Consider the following 23,324-nt stretch of genomic DNA (forward strand, 5'->3'; position numbering starts at 1 on the left):
GGGATGGCGGTAGCTCGGCAGACTCGCGCTCGGGCGTGGGGCCCGGCGCGGTGCTGTCCCTGGGCGCCTGCTGCCTGGCGTTGCTGCAGATATTCCGCTCCAAGAAGTTCCCGTCGGACAAACTGGAGCGGCTGTACCAGCGCTACTTCTTCCGCCTGAACCAGAGCAGCCTCACCATGCTCATGGCCGTGCTGGTGCTCGTGTGCCTGGTCATGTTGGCCTTCCACGCGGCGCGGCCCCCGCTCCAGCTGCCCTACCTGGCCGTGCTGGCGGCCGCCGTGGGCGTCATCCTCATCATGGCTGTGCTCTGCAACCGCGCCGCCTTCCACCAGGACCACATGGGCCTGGCCTGCTATGCGCTCATCGCTGTGGTGCTGGCCGTCCAGGTTGTGGGCCTGCTGCTGCCGCAGCCGCGCAGCGCCTCTGAGGGCATCTGGTGGACCGTGTTCTTCATCTACACCATCTACACGCTGCTGCCCGTGCGCATGCGGGCCGCGGTGCTCAGCGGGGTGCTCCTGTCCGCCCTCCACCTGGTCATCGCCCTGCGCACCAACGCCCAGGACCAGTTCCTGCTCAAGCAGGTAGGGGCCCACCTGGCCACTGGGGCTGGATTGCAGGGCGGGCAGGCCTCAGCTTGACTCCAAAGAAAGGGATCCCACTCTCACCCTTTCGAATGGTGAAAAGAGCCAGAGAGACAGGGCTTGGCCATGTAGGCTGTTTGGGAGCTTCTTACCCCGCTCTGAGCCGCAGCGGCTTCGTTTACAAAAAGACTGCCCTTGTGTCGTTTACAGTGTTCCTTGCCCCTTAGATAACGTGTACTGAGCTGTAGCCGTCACTGTGGGAATGCAGTGAGGAAGGAAGGTTGGAGGAGAAAATTATAAGGAGTGTTTCCCATCTCTTCCTGAGCTTCTGTTCTTATATACAAAAGGCCCCTAACAAAACTGGCTGGACCCTCTAGCAGCCACCCCCTCCTGAGTGCCACTGCTGCTTTGTTAATCCAGACCTGGATAGAGGGTTGGTGAGGGGACACCCTGCACCCCTTGCTCAATGGTAAGGAGGAGATAGCATGAGCCTGCCACCTGTCTAAGTCTGGGGATTTGGTAGCTGGAGATATCCCTGAACTTGCAGGAGGACTGACAAGTTTGTTTCAGTTAGCAAAGTGCCCCAAGCCAAAAAGCTGCCCTTAGCTAAAGTGGGAAGGAACCTCTGAGATGTGTGTGGTGGCAATTCCCCTTCCGGCCTGAGCAGAAAGCTGTTGTTGAACATCATGACCCCTTCAAGTGGGTGCCCCTGGTCATTGCTTGTGGTAGGGACATTTTATCCCTGCTGGGATTTGTTGGCTGAGCCTAGAACTGTAGGTTCAGGAAGACATACAACTTTTGCGTGGTTAACTGGTGACTCTCTTAAAGGCTTCTGGGAGAGGGGCATGTTGGCCATCCTGACCTCAGGGTGAGAGGAGCCCCCTGACATCCATACCATATCTCCCTTTAGTGTCCTGTAGTCTGGTTTCCTGGTCCTCATCCATGATTGCTTCTGAACCTGCTTGTTTGCATGCTGCTTCACTGTGAGAGTCCACTGGGCCCTTGCTACAGGCAAGTCTCTTCACCTTGGACCCCAGTGCACACATCCCCCCACTGGTGTCTGCCGTCTCGAATAGAACCTCTTAAGGGTTTTCCATTGTCATTGCTTTCCTCCATGTCCCCTCTTCTAGTGCCTTCCTTAGACTTTTATCCTCTTGAGTACCGCATCTTTCTTGAGTTGCTCTCCTGTGCCCCCTGGCTTCCTGGACACAGTATTCTCCCATAGGGAATAGCACTGTTGTGGGTTTCAGGGCTCTGGGCTCTAGCTGAACCTGCAAGGTGCTCTGTGACTGGGAGGGAGGGGACACACAAGCTCTCTGGGCCTTTGCTACCTTTTCTAGAGAATGAGAGGATTGTTTATGTCCCTTCCACTTCTGACATTCTCTGCCCCAAGCCGTACCCCTACAAGGAACCTTCTCCTTACATTCCAGCCACACTGGCCTCTTGGTCTTCTGCATGATTAACAATAGTCAGAGGCACAGAGTGGAGCACTTATTCATTCTCCAGTGTCCACTGGTCTTGCTGTCTGTCCAGTGTAACCTCCATGGATGCACAAATCCCAAGGTATATGTGTTTTTCCTCCTCCATTCTCTCACCCTTACCTAGCACAGTGCAGAGTACTTAGTAGGAATTTAATAACTGCTTGCCAATATAGTTAGGGTCCGGTGAGTGGAGTAGGTGGGGCTGTTGATGCTAAGTTAAAAGTTTTTTTCTGATCTGAGATCAGAAGAAAAAAAAAATATTTAGAGACCAGCTTTGAAGAAGCCTTTTGAGAGGTGGTGGTTTAAAAGTTACTACCATTGTCAGTACTTATAAAAGCCCCAACTCTTTTGACCCAAGGACTCGTGCTTTCAGGTGGTTGTTATGTTTTTGGGGACTGCTCCTGACTTGGGTGGGTGTAGCTTTTCTGTAGAGGAAGGGGCATGCCATCCATGTGGAGATTTTCAGGATAATTCAGGGTATTTTGTGAACCAAACTTGGGACACAAGGTCTGTTTACAGCTATAGGTATGGTTTCTCCTGAGGGAGACTGGAGTCAGATCCCAGGAAAGGGGTGCTGAACCTGGGGGACCCCAATTCCACCTTAGCATGAAAATACCATTGCAGCAACAGAGTGTCTGTCTGACTGACTTCCCCTTCTGGTTCCTTAGGCAAATCCCTCTCCCTTCTCTCCCCACCCCCACTGGCTCCTACCCTGTTCTTCTTTTACCCATTTTGGTCTTTAGACCTTTGGAAGGCTGTAGGATTTTGGGTGGATTTACACTTACTTTATATGATCTGCTCTGAGTGGTGCAGAGCTTGTTATGAGTGGTTCAAGACAAGGGAATGCAAACATTTCCGCTATTTGGCTTCAGAGAAAACTGTATCTTTCTTTGTTTGTACTTGATTTACCCTTTTGATTATGTTTCATATAAAATTTGTCTTTCTTGAGCAAACCCTGCTGGCTGGTGGGGGAAGTCCAGCATTAACCTCTGCCTCAGGTTACTCCAGAGCAGCAGGCATGTGAGAGTGGTTTGGATTAGATGCCTCATTGTTTTCTTTGATGAGACACATGTCCAGGGAAATGGGTGGCAATGAGCAGTTCCTATGTTGGGGCTTTGGGAATTCTCCATTTGGTGGCTTGGGCACATAGTAGGCCCTCAGTAAACTGGACTGGCATTTCTTCACTGTTCCTCTTGCAAGGCTGGACCCCTCCCCGTTTGCTCAGGTCCTCAACATCATTATCTGACCTGTGTATTTTATTCTTCTTCAGCCTCTCTTATGTGTGGGGCTCTGCCCTTGGCTCCAATTAGGAGAAGCGTTTGGTTTCTTAACCAGTGGCTCCTGACGGTTTTGACTCCAGGGAGGAACAGGACACAAGGTGCCACAGTCCCTCTTGGTAGGATGGCGTTTCTTCCCTTCTCTGTCCCTCTGGCTCTGTCCCTAGTGTTTGTCACCCTCCCCCTCGGCTCCTTCTCTCTCTCTGCCTGCTCCTTTCTTCTCTGACTTCCTTTCGCTTCCCTCTCCCTCTGATCCCTGTTACTGTCTGCCCACCTCGCCTCTCTGCTGCCTTCCTGCAGGCTCTGCTTTCCCATCTCTCTCTCCCCATTTGAGGCCTCTCAGCCTCTTCTGTGCTCTTGTCTCACTGTCGTCTCCTGTCTCCTCGCTGGGGTATAGTAGGAACGTCACGGGGTTGTTTTTTTTCTCCTCCTTTGCCTGTTAGAAGTCCCTCTGCTACACCCATACCATAAATAACACTGGAGCATCTGCCAAACACATTCCTCACTTGTGTTAATAGGCTGCAATGATGCCGGAGCCTGTTGCCATGGCAACCTCATTTTTGTTTGACTGTATCCCACTCTGCTACATAAAGCTTCTGCACGCACTCACACAAAAACAAGCATGCTCACACAACTATTACATATGCTTAGCTATTAACGATTATTTTGGAGAAGGCATCGTTGTGTCCTGTGGGGGCGGGGTGGTCATTTGCACTCCAGGAGATGAGCAGCTCTACGGTCTGGCGTGACTCCAGGTGATAATGGATGGAAGAGCTCTTTGAAAAGTGGAGAGTCCTGTTCAAATATGGGATATTATTATTATGCATCCACATTCAACCTGCCTGACATGGCTTCTGAGAAGATTCTGACCCCACGTGAATCCCCATGAGCTTGGGGGAGCCGCTAGGGGTTTTCCCTGCAGTGTGGGACAGCCCATCTCCCACCCCACCCTGTCTTTTCTCAGCTTCTTAGGCACTTTCCCCTACCCCTTGCAGAGGCACTCAGTGATTTCCTGCATTTCTTCTTTTGTGCCTGTTTGAACCTACAACTGTCACCAGTTGTTCCAGTGATCAGAAAGGCACAGGCGCTGTGTGGGTGAAATTCTGTGACTGTGAGCACGTGCGTCTGTAGCGAGGAGGCAAGTGAGGGGTGGGGGTAGGGATATGGACCAAGAATCGAGGCTGTGGCTGTTCAGGGGTGCATGTGTGTATGTGAGCATGTGCACATCTGTCTATCTGGTATGAGGCTGACCCAGGTGGTGGACGTGGGCCTGGGAAGTCTTTGTGTTAACTTTGAAAGGAGATCATGGCAGCCTGTCCTATTTATTCTTGGCTGGTAGTTGGCTTCCCCTGGCCATTTGCTTTTCTGGTCCTGGGTCTTGATGGTTCTTCAGACCTTGACCTCTGGCTCCCCAGGGAAGTACCTGGGGCTCTTCTGACTCCATGGAGTCCCTCTCTTCTCTTTCAAGAACCTTTCCTGCTACCCACCTGCTTAGCAGCCCAGCCCAGTAAGCCCTGCTGAAGAGCTGCCACCTTGCTCTGGAACTTGGCCCAGAGGCCTGTCTGGTGGATCACTCTGACTGCCCAATGTGAGACGCTGGGTAGAGTGGAGAAAGACACTTTCACCCACAGGCCCGGGTATTGTCTGCCACCAATTACTTCCCCTATCATCTGCATTTCTGGATAGGAGAAATTTGGTGGCAGTGAACTTCAGCAGCAGGCTTAACCCCAGCGCAGCAGCAAGCTGGGGTTGGGGGTTGGCTTTGGGTTTGGAGTGGAGGAGGGTCTGCTTCTCTTACCTCAAGGCTGACTGTATTTGCCGATTATATTTATTGATTGTTTATTAGATCGCTTCTTTCTCCCAGAAGCTGGGGGATATTTGCGGGGAGCAGAAGTGGCTGGGGTGGGGGTCATCTTCTAGATCCCTAGAGTGCCTTGATCCCTGAGGGAAGACTTCAGGAATGGCAGATGTTTATTAGATCGCTTCTTTCTCCCAGAAGCTGGGGGATATTTGCGGGGAGCAGAAGTGGCTGGGGTGGGGGTCATCTTCTAGATCCCTAGAGTGCCTTGATCCCTGAGGGAAGACTTCAGGAATGGCAGAGACTCAGCGGAGGAGCACAGTGCCCAGCTGCTGTATTTGCGGGAATGTACACTGTTAATAATTCAATCTCAATGTTCATCTGCAACAGGAGTGTGAGGTCTATGTGCTGTGGGAGCACAGAACAGTGCGTTCGTGTTTGTCTTTAATGAGGACATGGATGATGCGTTAAACCCCATCAGCCTCACAGAGAGTTTCAAAATCAGTGTACAAAGCTTGGACAGGAACTCTCCTGTGCATTCAAGCTCTGGCCATGAGTCCCTCTGTCCAAGGGTGTGGCTGGAGCACACGAAGGATGGTGGCCCATGCTCGGGCCAGGCCTCCTTTCCTGCAAGAGGTGTGAATGGAACTGCCACCTTGGTCCTCACCAAACAGGGACCTGAGGAGGGAGCCTCCAGTGATGGCACAACCTCTTGCTGAGTGCCTCCTGTCCATGGCTGCCTGCCTGCTACTTCAGTTCACTTTATCTTGGTGGTGGGTGCAACCTGCTGTCATGTGTTTCCCAGGAGTGTAACCTGCGTTGAGAATGAAAAGTTTGCTCTGTGGGCTTCAACATGATGGTGCCTGTAAGTCCCTTGGGTATAGTTACATAAGTGAGGCCCTAGCATCCTTCTCTCATCCATGCTTATCAGATGAGGGTAGCTGGCTCATGGAAGGCAGGATCAGCATTCATTCTTCTCCCAAACACAAAGTTGCAAAATTGGAAAGCCCTGCTTTTTTTTTTTTTTTCCTCCTTAAGGCAATATCCAAATGTAGGACAGGGAATATCTCCTTTTACAGCATTGTGAAGAAAGTCTGGGGGTTTCTAGTTAGCGGACAGTGAGCTTAATGTGAGCCCGCATTTTGGAATGGCTGTTAGAAAAGGCCCACAGGATCTTGGTTAGGTTTATAGTCTTATCCAGTTCATCGGAGGATTGAGGCCTGGTCTGAAATACAATGGCTTCTGATTCTAGACTTCAAAGGAGAGTGACCGGTTTTGTAAGGGGAGGGGAAACTTCTGAGAGAGCATTTGAGAGAATGGAGGATATTTAGCTAGGAGAAAAGCAGACCATATCAGGTAAGAAAACCTAACGCGAAGGGCAAGGTGTTATTGCTGGGATCCCTGTTTTCAGATATTGGAAGAGGGACTAAATTATTTTCTGTTGCTCCTAAGGGTAGGCTTGTGGCAGATGGGTGGAAGTAGTAGACAGGTCTCAGCTCCAGGTAGATGACACCTTTCTAGCCATTGGGGTTGTGGCAGCCAAATCAGGTGCCTCTTGGGTAGCCAGCTCTCCGTCAGTGGAAGTGTTCAAGTGGAGGCTAGATGGCCACCTCCTTGGCCTGTTACTGAGGAAATTGACTGCTTGGTGAAAGTTTGGATGGGTCACTGACTGCATCATTGATTCCTAACCTTGGTTTCTAATAATCACCTGGGAAGTTTTTGAAGAATGCAGACTCACAGGCCCCGCTAGGAAGGTACAACTTCCAAAGGTCTAGGGTGGGGCCCAGGAATGGATCTCTATTTAAAACAACTTGGAGCTGGTTTTCAAAGCTCCCTGGGTGATTTTGGTGACCAGCTCTTAGGTTTGGGATCATTGGCCAAGAAGACTGCTCAGGTTACACCTAAGCCTGGAATTCTGTGGGTCAGTGTCTTGCAATAGAGTGTCAAGACCTCCTAAAGTCCTCCAGGGTGTCCTCTTATCATGCCCATCTCAGCCCCTGTTTAAAAGAAGCACAATGAGTGCATACATGCAGACTTGTTGGGAGGCATCCAGGTGGGGCTGGTGAGTGTGCACTGGTGCACAGATGCAGATCTGGAAAGCGATTGGGTCATAGTGGTGGTGGTAAAACAGGATGAGAGGGATGCACAGCCATGGACTCTTTCTTGCCCCCTCGCCCCAGTCCCCCCTTCCTTTTTGAGGCAAAATAATCTGTGGCTCACCTTTTGAGGGGAAGGTTAGTAGAAAGATGGGCCTAGGTTTGACTTCTGGTTTATTCATTCATTTGTCTGGTGAGTGGATATGAAAACCACTGAGGACATCCCAGATCCAGAAGGGATGGTATAGAGTGTGGAGAACGAGGAAGTCAGGGGTTGGAGGAACAAGACAGGAGATAGGGAAGAATTCCTATCTTCTTCTAAGGGGAGTGTGCCTTAAAGAAAGGAAGAGAAGATTGGAACTATGAGTATGAGGACGGGAGGGACTTGGAAGTGGGGGCAGGGCTGTTCTCTGGGAACAATGAGATATGGTCACAAGAGAAAGGGTGGGGTAGGTTAGACAAACAAGCACAGGGAGACAGTAGAGGCTTTATTCTTTAGGCCAGCCTCATGTGTCAGTGTGAAACTGTAATAGGCCCCCTCTCCCTGCCCACTACCTCTTGCTCTGGTCGGGTTATGAGCTGCTGCATCTGGGCTTGTGGCCTCCTGACCTCACACTTTCATGGTCCCCTCTCCCTTCCCCTTCAGGGCTCCCTGGGCTTTATCACAGAACTCACTGTGATCCCACTTGGGTTTTGGAGGGAATCCTGAGGGACCCAGTGCCTCACCTCCATCAGTGCTCAGCACACAGTAGGTGCTCAGTGAGGGTTTGAATGAACAAGCTAATGAATGAATGGGTGGTGGGGTGGGTGGACGTCTGCACGCAGACTCTAAGCTCTGCCGAAGTGCTAGACCAACACCTCCACAGAAGGAAGCGACGCAGCTCGGCTTGGAAGCCTATTTTGGTGGGTTGTAATCCTAAACTCTGAGCAGGGCTTCCAAAATCCCTCCTGCTGCAATTTAAAATGTGTGCCTTCTTAGAAACAGAGAGCTGTTGCCTGGCACTGCTGATACTATATCACTTCACAGATTTGAAAACCATCATTAAGTCGTTCTTTCAGCCTTCTCCCTATTTGTTCAGATAATAATCATTTATTAGGTGTCTACCTTACACTAGGCACTGTGCTAGGCCTTGGGGTTGCAAAGATGATGGGTTGTGGCTCTGAGGACCGCCTTCAGCCCAGGCTGTCCCACTAAATGTGCCCCTTGGAGGGCTGTTCGTAGATGTCTCACATATAGTAGTCCCTCCTTATCCGAGGGGGGTACAACCCAAGACCCCCAGTGGATGCCTAAAATCATGGATGGTACCAAACCCTATATAACACTATGTTCTTCTCCTGTATATCTATACTTGTGATAAAGTTTATAAGTTAGTCATAGTAAGAGATTAGAAATAATTAATAATCAAATAGAACAGTTTTGACGATATACTGTTCACAGTTTCAGATGGAAGATTCGTTCTTACCATAGATCTTAGCAATCTCAGCATATGATTTTTTCTTTCCTTATTGATAACTTTTACATTTTCCTTAAAGAAAGCACTTTAGGGTCTGGGCACAGTGGGACCAGGCAAAGTGGCTCATGCCTGTAATCTCAGCACTTTGGGGGACTGAGGTGGGAGGACTGCTTAAGTCCAGGAGTTTGAGACCAGCTTGGGCAACACAGTGAGACCCTGTCTTTACAAAAATTTTTTTAAAAAGGTTAGTCAGGTGTGGTGGAACGCACCTATAGTCCTCGCTATCTGGGAGGATGAGTTGGAAGGATCTCTTGAGCCTGGGAGATCAAGGCTGCAGTGAACTGTGATCATGCCACTGTACTCCAGTCTGAGTGGCAAAGTGAGAGATCCTGTCTCAAAAAAATAAAAAAGAAAGGAAGAAAGTGCTTTAGAGCTTCTCTTTGGCATATTCAAACTGCCAGCAGCACTACGCTTGCACTTTGAGGACGTTATTAAGTAAAACAAGGGTTCCTTAAGCACTGCAGTACTGTGACAGTTGATCTGATAACTGAGCCGGCTATGGGGTGGGGGTAGGTAACACGCACAGCGTGGATCTGCTGGACAAAGGGATATTCATGTCCTGGGCAGGATAAAGCAGGACAGGGAGGTTTCATCACACTACTCAGAATGGTGCACAGTTTAAAAGTTAGAAATTACTTATTTTTGGAATTTTCCAGTGAATATTTTCAGACCGTGGGTAACTGAAACCGCGGAAAGCAAAACTGAGGTTGGAGGGGGACTGTTTTACACACATACGGTCTGTGTCAAATAAATTTAGGAAATATTGGGTTAAACAGAATTCTTGGACATTAAAGCTTTTAATATGTAATGGGTATAAGAATTTACCAAGAGGGGGATATGGCATGAAGCCTTTTTCAAACACATTTGACTCCAGCACCGTTTTCCAAAGGAACCTATTGTGGGGAGGGCATTAGTGTTTGTTAGGACAAACTTGAGGATGTGCTTCTTCAAGGGCTGGGAGGAGCCTTGAAGTTTCTCAAGATCTAGCCCCTTGCCTCTGGGCCAGGCCTACCCGAAGGCATCTAGATGGGGGTTTTTTTTTGGTGGCTTTCCTCCCTCAGGAAGGAGATTGCTTAGACTGCATTGGCCTGCTGCCTGCTTTCAAGTCTCATTCTCCATCTGGGTCAGAAATCCTTTATAAAATAAACTGAGGGGGCTGGCAGGGACCAGGGGAATGCCTCCTTTATTTTGCATCAGTTTCTTTTAGGAATTTTCTGCTGTTGTTAGACGTCAGAACAGGTTGGGTCTGCACAATGACCCTTGGTGGCCTTGGGGTCCCTTGAATGTCTTTCTGGAACTTTTTCTTCGCAAGGCACTGAGTGCGTGGCTGCCCATGGGGAAGTAGTGTTGGACCATTCCAGATCAGCCTTCCCCAAATGTTTCTTTCCCATCCCCACTCTCCAAAAGGAGGAAGCTCATAAAGCATATTGATGATAACCTATAGCCTATATTGAGTCTTTACTGCAAACCTGGCACTGGGCTAATCCCTTCCATGCATGACCTCATCTAATCTTCATGTCATTCTTATGAGGAAGACATTTTGTATCCCCATTTTTTAAATTCTACACCACTGCAGAAACTGGGATAAGAGAAGGTAAGTAACTTCCCCAAGGTCACACAGCAAAGTTGTAACAGATGGTTCAGCACCCTGCCCATATCCCCTGGGCATGTACCTTTCACTCATACCAGCCAGACTTCCAGCTCCTAGCACTTGAGCACTTTCGCTGGCCTTAAACCTTGGGGCCTGTGGATAGGGTAGGTCAGAAGTGCCGGGGAGTTACCCCGAGAGCAGCATTCAACCAATGGCTGTTTGGCACTGGTAGACGAACGCCCCAGCTCGTTTGACTTCGGGGTTGGGGGAATCTTATTCTGAGGCTGGTGTTCTGCATCGTCTCCTAGAACTTTCTGGAAGGATTAATCTCTAATGGCTCACAGTGGTTACAGGCTTTTGATAACACTCTTCTTTTTGGGGGCTTTCTTTCCTTCCTTTCTCATTACACTCCCCTCCTCCCCTCCTAATGTTTCCCGGGCTCACCTCCCAAAAGTCACTTGTACTCAAATCCTTGTCTCAGGGGCTTTTTTCTAGGGGAATCCAAACAGAAAGTGGAGAAGCCTGCATCCTAACCCGGGTCTGACTTGAACAACAGCGGGGTGGGGAGGCTGCTTACTAAGAACAAAAATGCATGAAGTGCAGACCTCCATGGCAGAGTTGGATCCCTGGCCCTGTCTTGGGCCTCTCTCTTCCATTTGATAGCATGTGCTTATCAACAGCTGATTGATTGCTGGACTTGAGGAATGATATGAAATTTAAAAGACAGTTTTTACTTTATTTTTAAATTTATTATTATTATTATTATTATTATTGAGATGGAGTCTCGCTCTGTCACCCAGGCTAGAGTGCAATGGCATGATCTTGGCTCACTGCAACCTCTGCCTCCTGAGTTCAAGCAATTCTCCTGCTTCAACCTCCCAAGTAGCTGGGACTATAGGCATGCCCCACCATGGCTGGCTAATTTTTGTATTTTTAGTAGAGAAGGGGTTTTGCCATGTTCAAGGCCAGGCTGGTCTTGAACTCCTGACCTCAGGTCATCTGCCTTCCTTGGCCTCCCAAAGTGTTGGGATTACAGGCATGAGCCACACACAGCCAAAAGACAGTTTTTTTAAAAGACAAATTACTGTTTTTAAATTTTTGCTTTGAGACAAGGTCTTACTCTGTTGCGCAGGCTAGAGTATAGTGTGATCTTGGCTTATTGCAACCTCTGCTTCTGGGGCTCAAGCAATCCTCCCACCTCAGCCTCCCAAGTAGCTGGGACTACAGGTGCACAACACTATGCCCAGCCATTTTTGGCAATTTTTTAAAATAAAAATGGGGTCTTGGCCAGGTATGGTGGCTCATGCCTGTAATGCCAACACTTTGGGAGGCATACACAAGGTCAGGAGATCGAGACCATCCTGGCTAACACAGTGAAACCCCGTCTCTACTAAAAATTCAAAAAATTAGCCGAGTGTGGTGGCACATACCTGTAGTCCCAGCTACTTGGGAGGCTGAGGCAGGAGAATCGCTTGAACCCAGGAGGCGGAGGTTGCAGTGAGCTGAGATTGCACCACTGCATTCCAGCCCGGGCAACAGAGCAAGACTCCATCTCAGAAAATTATAAAATAAAAAAAAAAAGGGGATCTTGCCAGGTTGCCCAGGCTGGTCTTGAACTCCTGAGCTCAATCTATCCACCTGCATTGGCCTCCCAAAGTGCTGAGATTATAGGTGTGAGGCACCACACCCAGCTGAATTTTTACTTCTTAAAAATGTGTGGCTTTCTGGGCCCTTTTTCATTTATACTCTGACCTGTCTTTAGGCTCCTAAGCTGCTGTTGTAAGGTGGCAGCAGAACTTGTGGTCTTAAAAAAAGGGTTTTCTGAGTATGAGAAACAAGGACCCTTGATTTGGGGCATTTCATGCAGGTTCTGAAAGAAGTTATGTGCTGACTAAAGGGTCTGCCAGCTTCCTGGAGAGGCTGTGACATCTCTCGGTCAGTTGGTTAAATCTTCTTCTACTGGAGTCTGCAGAGACCTCGTCTGTGGAGGCAGTCTCTCTTCAGCATTTCTCTAGTTTTGGCACTACTACTCCAATGAAACCAGCCCAGACCACCGTGCTCAAGCATCTAAAGCTCAGCTGAGTTCAATTCAGTGCTCCCTTACATATTTATTTATTTTTTTGAGACAGGTCTTGCCCTGTTGCCCAGGCTGGAGTGCAGTGGTGCAATCACGGCTCTTTGCAGCCTTGACCTCCTCAGATGATTCTTCCATCTCAGCCTCCCAAGTAGCTAGGACTACAGGCATGTGCCACCAGGCCCAGCTAATTTTTGTATTTTTTGTAGAGATGGAGTCTTACTATGTTGCCCAGGCTGGTCTTGAACTCCTAGCCTCAGTCAGTCTGCCTGCCCTGGGATTACTCCCAAAGTCCTGGGATTACAGGTGTGAACCACTGCGCCCAGCCTCAGTGCTCACTTATTAAGCTCTTACTGTGCGTGGCATATACCCAAAGGAGTGAAACATGGCCCTTGGCAGAGAGGGGATTGTCACATATTAGCGGGAGTCCTAGGCCCAGGTCCTTTTGAGGGTCCCTGTGTCATCCTGCATGGTCTGTTAGGGTTAGGGTTAGGGTGGTTGTATGGGTAGTGGAGCGAGGAAGGGGAAAGTAGGGCTATAGACCAGAGATTTCTTATCCTGGGTGCGCCTTTGAATTCCCTGGGGAGTTTTAAAACGATACCTCAACAAGGCCCACCGCAGATTATTTATATGTAACTCTCGGGCTGAGGCTTGGGCATTCCTAGGGTTGAGACCTGGACTACACAGTGGCTCAAATACCAGCCAAAAGGCTCAAATACCTTTATATTTAATTAGCATTTTTTAGGTGACAAAGGACTTGTTTATGTGTGATCTCGTTTGCTTTTCATGGCAGCTCTGACGAGGTGATGTGTTAAAACGAGATAACCATTGGCTTTGGGGCCTGGAGGCCCAGAAGACAACAGCCCTGACTGTGTAATCCTGGCGGAGTGGCCCTAACCTCTTTTTTTTTTTTTTTTGAGACACAGTTTATCTCCCAGGCTGGAGTGCATGGAGCTATTTAGGCTCACTGCAAGCTCTGCCTCCCAGGTTCACGCCATTCTCCTGCCTCAGCCTCCCAAGTAGCTGGGACTACAGGCACCCACCACCACACCCAGCGAATTTTTTGTGTTTTTGGTAAAGACAGGATTTCACCGTGTTAGCCAGGATAGTCTCAATCTCCTGACCTCGTGATCCGCCCGCCTCGGCCTCCCAAAGTGCTGGGATTACAGGCGTGAGCCACTGCACCTGGCCCTGCCCTAACCTCTTTTCAGTCCTTTTTCTCTCCTGTATACACTGGGGGTGATAGATTCCTGATTGACTGGATCTGTTCCTGGGTGCCCCAACGTAATGCAGGTGAGGGCACTCTGTACGCTGTGAGGCGGGTTACAGACGTGTGATGCTGATGTGGTTTTGGAGAGGAGTAAATAAGAGGCTCAAAGAGGTGAACTGACCCCATTCAGGTTACATTGCTAGTTAGTTAACTTTGGAGCTGCTGTACAAATTCAGATCTCTGACTCCAAACCCAGTGCTCTTTTCAGAGGTAGGGCAGTGCTAGGTCCTCCCTGTGTTGCTTTCAGAAGCTGTGTGGAGGGCCCAGCTGCTCTCAGGCAGTTGTCTCAGTTTGGTTTCGGAATGCGTGGCTTTTTGTTTGTGACGGCCTTCCTTTCCCCATGGTGTCTGGTTCAGATGGGCATTAAATGGATTGTCATTTCCTGAGCTGTCATTGGTGCTGTGCTGAAGTGTTTGTTTAGGGGGCAGCTGGGATCAACTGTTTACCTATGAAGAGCTCCTGAGTGGTTTTATGGATGACTGAGTAGGGACTGAGACCCAGAAGAGGTATCAGAAGTGATGTTACGACTGCTCACCTCTGGGGTGAGGCTGCCGCAGAGCCCGTCTTCTGGTGGCATGAGTGGGATGGGGAGGGAAGGGAGGAGCCTGCTGGGGACCCATCAGGATCACCTCTTGGTACAGCCCTGGAAGTCGGACCCGGGGTCTCTCTGTTGAGTAGCATTCAGTAGATACGAAGCTTAGTGCTTACTAGAGCGTTTCTAGGGTGTCTCTAAAGCCCAGTTCCCCAGCACCATCAATACCCTAAGAGATATCCCAGCATCCTTTAGCTGTGCTTCAGATTCACTTCTGTTCCTGTCACTCTTCTTAAGAAAACCAAAGGAAAATGAAACTCATTTGCTAAGTAGATCTTTGAGATTATATTTTCACATTTTCTTTTGGGGGTGGGAAGGCTGTTTGTTTGTTCACTTAATGTGCCCTAGTCCCCAGTCTTCCTCTGGCCAAATCCCTTTCCTGTAAGCATTTCACCACGCTGAGTGGAAGGAATCCATCTGCCCCCTTGACTGGCTCCCTGTAGGTGATGCCAACTTGGAAGTGTCTTGCCCTCTGGCACCTCAGCTGAGCAGGCTGCAGAGGGACAGGGGCCTGAGCTGAACCCTGGGTGAGCAGTGTGGGCTTGCACTCCTCTGGGGCCCTGCCTGCCTTTGTGGCATCTGACACTGTAAATCTAAATTAGAAACATCCCCTTCTTTTTCTCTGTAGCACTTTGCTGGTTTGTAATTTTTCTCAGTAGGTTTGTTTATGTGTCTTTCCACTGGACTGTTGGCTGTCTGAGGGCAGGGATCTTGTCTGTTTCAATCCCCGAATATTTGCTGAATGTTACTGACTTTTAGATCCCTACTTGCCCAGCACTGTGGGAAGAAGGCAAGTAGTGCCCATTCTCGGTTCCACAGGAGTTCTGACGTTGGCAGGAAGGGGTCCCTCTGGGTGCTTCTTCCTTGGGCTGGCATCTCCTCTGCCAGAGTCCTGCTTCTCTTCCTTGTGCCTGGGCTCTGCCTTAGAAAACACTGGTTTTCAGCTGGGTATGGTGGCTCACACCTATAATCCCAGCACTTTGGGAGGCCGAGGTAGGAAGATTACTTGAGGTCAGGAGTTAAAGACCAGCCTGGGCTACATAGCAAGTCCCTATTTCCACACAAAATGAAAAAATTAGCCAGGCATGGTGGCATGTACCCGTGGTCCAATTAGGAGGCTGAGGCAAGGGGATCACTGGAGCCCAGGAGGTCGAGGCTGTAGTGAGCTGTGATCACGCCACTGCACTCCAGCCTGGGCACAGAGCAAGACCTTGCCTTATTAAAAAATAAATAAAAATAATAAAAATAAGTAAAACAAAAAATGGAAAACACTGGTTTTCATCTCCTCTCCCTTTCTGGGATCCCCCACTGTAGTGTCAGGCCATGTCAGAAGGGGCTGTGTTGCCCCATTTTTCTCTCCCTCTACCCGGTTCCTTCTCGAATCTTTCTTCTGGTGTCTTTTCCTGCCTGCTGCCTCCTCCCCACTTCTCTCTTAGCAGCTGTTAAGATGCGGGAGGACCTCAAAGACTTGACAAGAGGCAAGTTCCTGGGCATACTGAAGGACAATAAATATGAGTGTGGATCAGTACACAAATTCCAAAGAGGATTGTTCATTCTTTTCAAAGCAGTCCCAGGAAATAGCAGTTCCTGCAGTGCCTTTTCAACTTCCTTGTAGTTTATTGCCATGTACTACAGTGCATATGTCAGCCTCAATTTTTCACCTTGAATGCCCAGGGCTGAGACTTAGGCTTTCTGGGTGGGTTAACCCCAAGGAGTCCATCAGAGCTTAAGGTGTGGGAAGTAAAGGCATATCAAGGAGCTTTCACCTAATCCTGGTGCCCAGGCACATTGGCAGTGGCTGGGCATCAGCATTTTGTAATGCTCTGGGTAATTCTGATGTGCACCAGGATTGAGAACTACTGCCCTGAGCCTCCCTCATCAGTGGAGGGGTCATGTGATGACACCGAGTCTGATTTATGGCTGTATTGAAAGGCAAGTTGTTTATATCTAAAGGGTTTATTGTGGTGATTCAGTAGGAGTGATGGCCACTAAAAATGATTGCAGGTGTATAAGAGGGGAAGAAAACTTGGTTGGTGGTTGGTATAAAAACCTTGTCAGGCAAGGCTGTGGCTTAGTATATTTATGTTGCTCTTATCACCAGCAATTAACCCCAAATGTGGCTGGATAAATGGCTTAGTGCAATGTTGTAATAACTGCAAGAATATTTTGGGAAATGACTGTTACACATGGCTGATAAACTGACCATCTTAGCAGAGCAGCAAACCTCACTGAACATTCCTGAAGGCTTGTTAGCCACAAACAAATGCCTATTGATCCATCAAATATTAACTCTCTATTAGCTCTTTCCTCCTCGTTTTTTTTTTTTTTTTCTTTTGAGAGAGCCTTGCTCTGTTGTCCAGGCTGGAGTACAGGGCTATTCACAGGCATGATCATAGTGCACTACAGTGTTGAGCTCCTGGACTCAAGTGATCCTCCTGCCCCAACCTCCTGAGTAGGGAGGATATGATATTTCACTTTTGATTAGGGAGAAATTGTATAAACACCTGTGGCCTTAAAACCCTCAGCAGTGTTCTTTAGTCTTTGTGAGTCTCTCTTTGACTCCACTGTAAACTAGAAGTGTCTGTAGTAGATGCTCAATAAATAGCTGCTGGCTGGATGAATGAATTTGTTCCAGGTTACTCAATAGGCAGATAGCAGTGTTTGTCCAGCACTAGTACTTTTTCTTCACCTCTGTAGCTCATGAGAAGCATGGAATTATATAGCTGGCAACTCCCCATATGCGTTTGTTATTAGCATATGTGGCCAAGACTAGGAAAGTAAAGAAGGGTGATGTGCAGGGTGAGGAAAGGATGGGGCTTGTACCCTCAGAGGATTTCCTTCCTGTCCACTGTGTGGTCAGTTAATTTCTAGCACCTTTAGATCACGGCAAGAAGGGCAAGGACCCTTCTGCTGTAGGTCCGGGCTCTGGGAGAACAGAGAAGCAGATGAAGCTGGGGTCTGTCTGAGGACTGAAAAAGTTGGTAGGCACCAGCTGCGGGGCTGGGACCTGGGGCCTGGGAAGCGTCCCTAGCCAGGACAGGGAGATGTCCTCAGGTTAAATCCTCCACGAATGACCACATGTGGACTGTGATGTGGTCTTTCTTTGGAAAGGGGTTATCTGGGGAGAGTTAATTTTGGATTTTGCTTTACGCTTATTTTTAAAGTGGAATATTTCTCCAGCATTGGTGACAATGGCCTAGAAAAGCCCGTTAGTCACCATCTGACATCTTCCCTGTGTGGGGTGTTGCTGCCTTTGCTTCTTTCCTACCTGACGCCTGTGGGGCTGATTTCGGTCCTCCTCCGAGGGCTCAGGGTGATTTCCCTGGCAGACAGTGCTGTGAGGAACTGCTGGGTCTGAAGTGGTGTCAGCCTCTGCTTCCATCCTGGGGTGTCCGGGAGGCAGGCGAGCTTGTGGGGTGGTGGGGAGCCACATCGGAGGATGCGATGGTGTCTAGGTGAGGCCTGGCCCTGTGTGTCCAGATCTGTAAGGCTGAGTCCGGCCTGTATTCCCTACAGTCTTTTTGCTCTTTGCTTTCTCTCTGTGTCTTCTGGAAGTCACCCTCAGTCTGGGACTTAAGGAGCAGGTCTAATTTCTCCTAAGGGAACTGAAAGATATAGAATGCTCATCCTGTGTTCCCTGGGTCTCCTCTAGGTTCCTTTGTGGAGCAGGAAGAGGGTCTCTATGTGTTTGCCGTGGGCAGATGTGGGAGGCTGTGCTGAGGGCATAGGGGAATGGAGGAGATGCTGACCTGCACGCTTTGTTGAGAGGTGGGAGAAGGGCTGAGGCCAGTATTCACTCCCTACCCAGGCCGAGTTGCCCCCACTGACGTTCCTGCTGGGTCTCCACACCCCACCCCCAGGGCAGCCGTTGGGGCAGGTGAGCTGGGGAGGAACAGCTGGGGTTGAACGTGGGTATGGGGTGGGGCAGCCTCTTCCCCGGCAGAGTGCGGTTGCTCAGAGTCTTGGGTTTTTCAGAAGCTGAGAAGTCTGGGCCGGCCACACAGGTGGGATATGCCACTCTGATGGTGCATGTGCAGCCCATACTCTCCCATCTGCTGTTCCCTGACCACGCCTGTCCCCTGCCCTCTTGAGGATGGGCCATCAGGTGGTTTTAGAGGAAGGTGCCTCGCTCTGTCGCTATCATTCTGTTGCTCTGTCACTTGTGACTGTGGCAGCCTCTGTGTTTCTGTGAACTCCAGGCCGCCTCAGTGAAGAAGCCTTCAGGATGCTGCGTGATTGGCAGGTGGGGGTGGGTGGGGCGTGCTCCTGAGATGAGGGAACTTACTTTGCCTTCTGCTCTGAGGAGAGGCAGGCTTTGTGGTCTCAGATGAGGGGGCTGAGCACAGATACTCACTGGGGCAGGGTTGGGGGGATCCTTCTTTTCTCTGGGGTCCCCTCTGGATTTGGAAGTATCCTAACAGCCAGCCAGGTGTGGGGTGGACCATGGCATCTAGCAGTCTTTGGGAACAGCAGCTCTTTCTTTTCCATGCAGCAGCCTGTGCACTTTCCTAATGAGCCCCTAGGGCTCTAGGCATGGAGAGGAAATGGGAGGCTTTGTCCCTGCCTTTGCAGAATGTTCAGTCTGATGGAAATCTACTTTTAGGAGATGCCCAGCCTAAAAATAATAGGCAATACATATATTGCCAGTCCCTACCATTTATGATGCGCAGAGTGTCAGTCACGGTGCTGAACACTTAGTAGCTCATTTGATCCTCATAATCTCCCATTAGGTAGGTATTGTCTTTTTATTTTTCTTCAGATGAGAACCTTTTATGGATAAGGAAATTGAGGTTCAGAGAAGCTAAGTGACTTGCTTAAGGTTGCACAGTTAAAAAGTGATATGATGGGGCTCTAGTGCTCGCACTCTGAACCACCACTCCAATGGCTCACAAACGTGGGTGTGCAAGAATTCCCCAGGAACTCCGTTTAAAAATTTGATTCCTGAGCCCCTTGTCAAGAGAGTCTGATCCAGTGAGTCTGGAGTAGAGCCCAGGAATCTGTATTCCAAATAGACACCCTCCCCCTCCAAATTAGTGGCATGTGCCCTGAGGATGCAGTTCTACCATCCAGTGCTCTTCCCAGGGGGAGAACAGATTGAAGTTATCAGGCTCTCCTTTCTCTGAAGTGATGGGGAGTGCCAGGCCCCTCTGAGAGACAGAAGTTTCTTTGTTCACTGTACCAGGAGGTGGGCTCAGGAAGGGCACAATATGATGGTTACATTGAGAGTGGAGGGGAACTTCCTGCTGAGCCTATGCCTGGTGATTCTCAGAAGACAGAGCTAGAGGAGGCTTTGGAGGAAGCAAGGGAGCCAGGAGATGGAGACACTCTAATCCAGAGAGCAGGAGCTAGGAAGTAGCCTGGTAGCAGAACATACGTCAACAGCCAGAGAGAGGAGGCAGACAAAGGGATTTTCAGGTGACTGCAGGGACACCGATTGTTACACTACAGTGCATGACTGTAGGCACAAAAATCCTGGCAAGAAGACATCCACCCCTGCCTCAGTTTCCTTGTCTGTACAGCAAGATCAGACGGTTCCTGAAGGTCCTGCCTGTGTGTGCCGTAAAGGGTGCCCTTGTTCAAATAAGAAGGGACTGTACTCCAGGGACAGGGAGTGCTGTGGGGACGAAAGTACTACAAACCTGGAGAAGCAGATAGTCACAAGGCCAGGTGGTGCATGGTTCCCAAATATTTCTTTCTAGACTCGACCTCAGACATGGGTCCCTGTCTATTGATTCTCCTGGTCACTGTCCCTCCATCTCCTTGAACCGAGCATGCCTCTGAACAAACTTCCTCATCATCCCTAACTTGACTTTATTTTTATTATTATCAGTTCTCTCTTTGCCTAGGTGCTGGTGTTAAATGATTGTTGAACTGAATTATTTAACAAATATCTACCATGTGTTAGGCACCGAGAAACCAAGACGAACAAGCCACAGACCCTGTCCTCAACAGCAAACCTGTAAATATTGTCACCTGTGTCAAGCTGCATTCTAAGTACTTCTGTTAACTCCGTTAATCTTCACAGTAGTCCTGTGAAGTAAGCACTGATATTGTCACCCACATCTAGTAGATGAGGACATTGAGTATGGCAGGTTAAGTAACTTGTCCAAGCTCACACAAGGAACTGGGCAGCCTGGCTCTGGGGTCTGGTCTCTCTCTCTTTTTTTTTTTTGAGATGGAATCTTGCTGTGTCGCCCAGGCTGGAGTGCAGTGGCGCGATCTCCGCTCACTGCAAGCTCCGCTTCCTGGGTTCACACCATTCTCCTGCCTCAGCCTCCCGTGTAGCTGGGACTACAGGCGCCCGCCACTGCGCCTGGCTCATTTTTTTTAATGTATTTTTAGTAGAGATGGGGTTTCACTGTGTTAGCCAGGATGGTCTCGATCTCCTGACCTCGTGATCTGCCCGTCTCGGCCTCCCAAAGTGCTGAGATTACAGGCGTGAGCCACCGCACCCGGCCGGGGTCTGGTCTCTTATAAATCACCACCTCCCAAGTCCAGTGGAGGGTCCTAGGAGACTTCCCAAAAAAGATGTTCTCTGAGCTAGCTTAGAGAATGAATAGGGGTTTCCATGTGCAGAGACATGGGAAAGGGCAGCCCTCACACAGAGAACAGCAGGAGCAAAGGCATGGAGGCCAGAAACTAAACCAGGGGCCAGGGAGAGTGGCCAAGGAATATGGTGGTAAAGGCGAGGCTGGCTGGGAAGTAGGACTGGGTTAGGAAGTGTATAGACGTCCACACCAATACATTTGGGTTTCTTGGAGGGAAAAGAGATTTCTAGAAAGCTGTGTGCAGAAGAGTAAGTAGATATGGTCCCACCTGTGATTAGAAAGGTGGCTCTAGTGTTAGGGCATGGAGGTGGTCTACAGAGGGAGAGCCTGGAGGCCAGTGATGGGTGTGGTGGCTGCTGCCCTTGTCCAGGGAGGCTGGAAGAGGCCCACTGAGGGAGCTGGAGGGCTAGGGCCACAGGGAGCCCCTGGGCATCTGCCTATTAGTGTCTTCCTACCTTGGTTACCAATGGCGCTAAAGCGTGTCCCTCATGTCCCCCAGTCAGGAGATCTTCTCCAGGCTCTGGGGAAGCAGATATCACCTCTTCCCCAGGGGACCTGGATGGATCCCAAAGGCCTTCCTCCTTTTCCTGGGCTTGAAATATCCCATATCAGCCTCCTTCCTTCAAATTCTCAGGGCTCTGCCTTCATCCAGGTGTTAAGCACCCGAAGAGTCAACCTCCTAGCTTCTTCTCCCTCTGGAACCTGGGATCCCCCACTCTTGCCAGCCCCCACTAGGTGCCTCTGAGGACCTCATTCCTTGGACCCTGGTGTCTAGGGCACCCCAAGCCCCAGCAGAGCTCCTGGCACTCCTACAGGCTCCTTGTGCCAACCTCCACATAGCTTCCTTTCTCAGGGGCTGCCTGACAAAGTATATACTTAACTCTTCTGTTTATTCCTTGCCCTCCTTCCATCCATAGCCTCTTTAGAGTGTCAGCTCTGGCCGGGCATGGTGGCTCATGCCTGTAATCCCAGGACTTTGGGAGGCCGAAACAGGCAGATCACCTGAGGTCTCCTAGGAGTTTGAGACCAGTCTGCACCAATATGGTGAAACCCTGTCTCTACTAAAAATAAAAAAACTAGACTGCCTTGGTGGTGCACTCCTGTAGTCCCAGCTACTCAGGAGGCTGAGGCAGGGGAATTACTGGAACCTGGAGGGGGCGGTTGCAATGAGCCAGGATCACGCCACTGCACTCCAGCCTGGGCGACAGAGCAAGACTCTGGAAAAAAAAAAAAAAAAAGGAAGAAAAGAGAAAAAAAAAAAGAATGTCAGCTCCTACACGTAGGAACTTCATCCTGTTCACTGCTGTCCACTCCTATGCTGCAGGGTGTTTCTCCTTGGCAAGCGCCCTGCCCTTTCTGGGCCTTAGTGCTCTCCTCCATGAAATGGGATATCATGATGCCTGCTCCCCAAAGGGTTGCGTGGAGCATTACATGTGATGATATAGACAGAGCACTTAGCACAGGGACTGTACAAAGCCCTCAATAAATGACCCGGGGTCTGTCCCAGATGTGGATGGTTTGTACTTTTAAATTCCCACACATTCCAGGAGAGTTCGTGTTTCTCTGGACTGCCTGTATGTTTGGATGGCAGTAAACAGGCGAGAAGAAAACTGCACTGCCTCCAAAAAGAAGTGGCAGAAGAGCTAGGTCCTGGATCATGGTTTTTACCCTCCCCTGGCCCTGTCCTTATTCTGGCTGTTGGCCACCAAGTGACCAGCACAGACCTTCCAGGAGCCAGGCTGCCCCCAGAACCTGACTGAGACCAGCTTGTGACCTGGGGCCAGAGCTCCCTGGGGTGAGTGGTGTGAACTGGGGGGTGGGCTGGGATCCTCCTGAATCTGGGGGTGGCTGTAGCTGAGGGAGGCTGTGGCGAGGTCAGCCCTGTGACCAGCATCCCTTGTGGGGACTGCTCTAGAGGATCTGGTAAATAAGCTGCGGATGGTTTTGAAAGGGCTGGGGCCGCTGGGACAGAGAGGAAAGCCATATAGCTGCTTCTTCCAGATGTACTTCCTTCTGTAACTTCATCAAGACATGCACGCATGCAGTGGAGCACGATGATACCACCCACAGACCACCAGAGGCCTCAGTGCTGAGAGAGCTGTGGGCCTGTGAGGCCTGTTGCAGAGAAGGCCATGCGTGGCACAGGCCTGATACATCAAATGTGACACCCGAGGGATATGGCGAGGGCTGGAGATAATAGAGACAATGAGCCTGATCCCCTTCCCCCGAGTGAGTGTCTAGGTGAGGCAGGACCCATGCCTGGGGTGTGAGGTTGTAATGATGTCCAGAACATTCCTCTGGCTGGTCGGACCTGTGGACACAGGGCTGGCCAACTGGGTGGATGGTTGGAGAACTGCCGGCAAGCGGTCTGCCAGCTTCCTGCCCATCCATCACCTTGTGTGCACCAGGATGGGCCCCTCTCTGCACCGCTCAGTTACCCTAACATTGAGAGGGGCCACTCACACCTGGGCTGCACTCAGTATGCCTGGGGAGGGGCTGCAC

The 23,324-nt window shown here is 50.0% G+C and overlaps 1 protein-coding gene across 1 annotated transcript in view; it reads left to right on the forward strand.

The window, feature by feature from the left end:
* Positions 1 to 6: 6 nt before the first annotated feature.
* Positions 7 to 23,324, forward strand: part of ADCY5 (adenylate cyclase 5) — a 167,332-nt gene continuing 144,014 nt past the window's right edge. The window contains exon 1 of the mRNA XM_011950791.1: positions 7 to 581. Coding sequence (XP_011806181.1) covers positions 177 to 581 — 405 coding nt within the window. The 5' untranslated portion in view covers positions 7 to 176. The remainder of the gene's footprint in view (positions 582 to 23,324) is intronic.

Source organism: Colobus angolensis, unplaced genomic scaffold (assembly GCF_000951035.1).
Source record: "Colobus angolensis palliatus isolate OR3802 unplaced genomic scaffold, Cang.pa_1.0 Scaffold31, whole genome shotgun sequence".
In the NCBI taxonomy this organism is placed as follows: Eukaryota; Metazoa; Chordata; class Mammalia; order Primates; family Cercopithecidae; genus Colobus; species Colobus angolensis.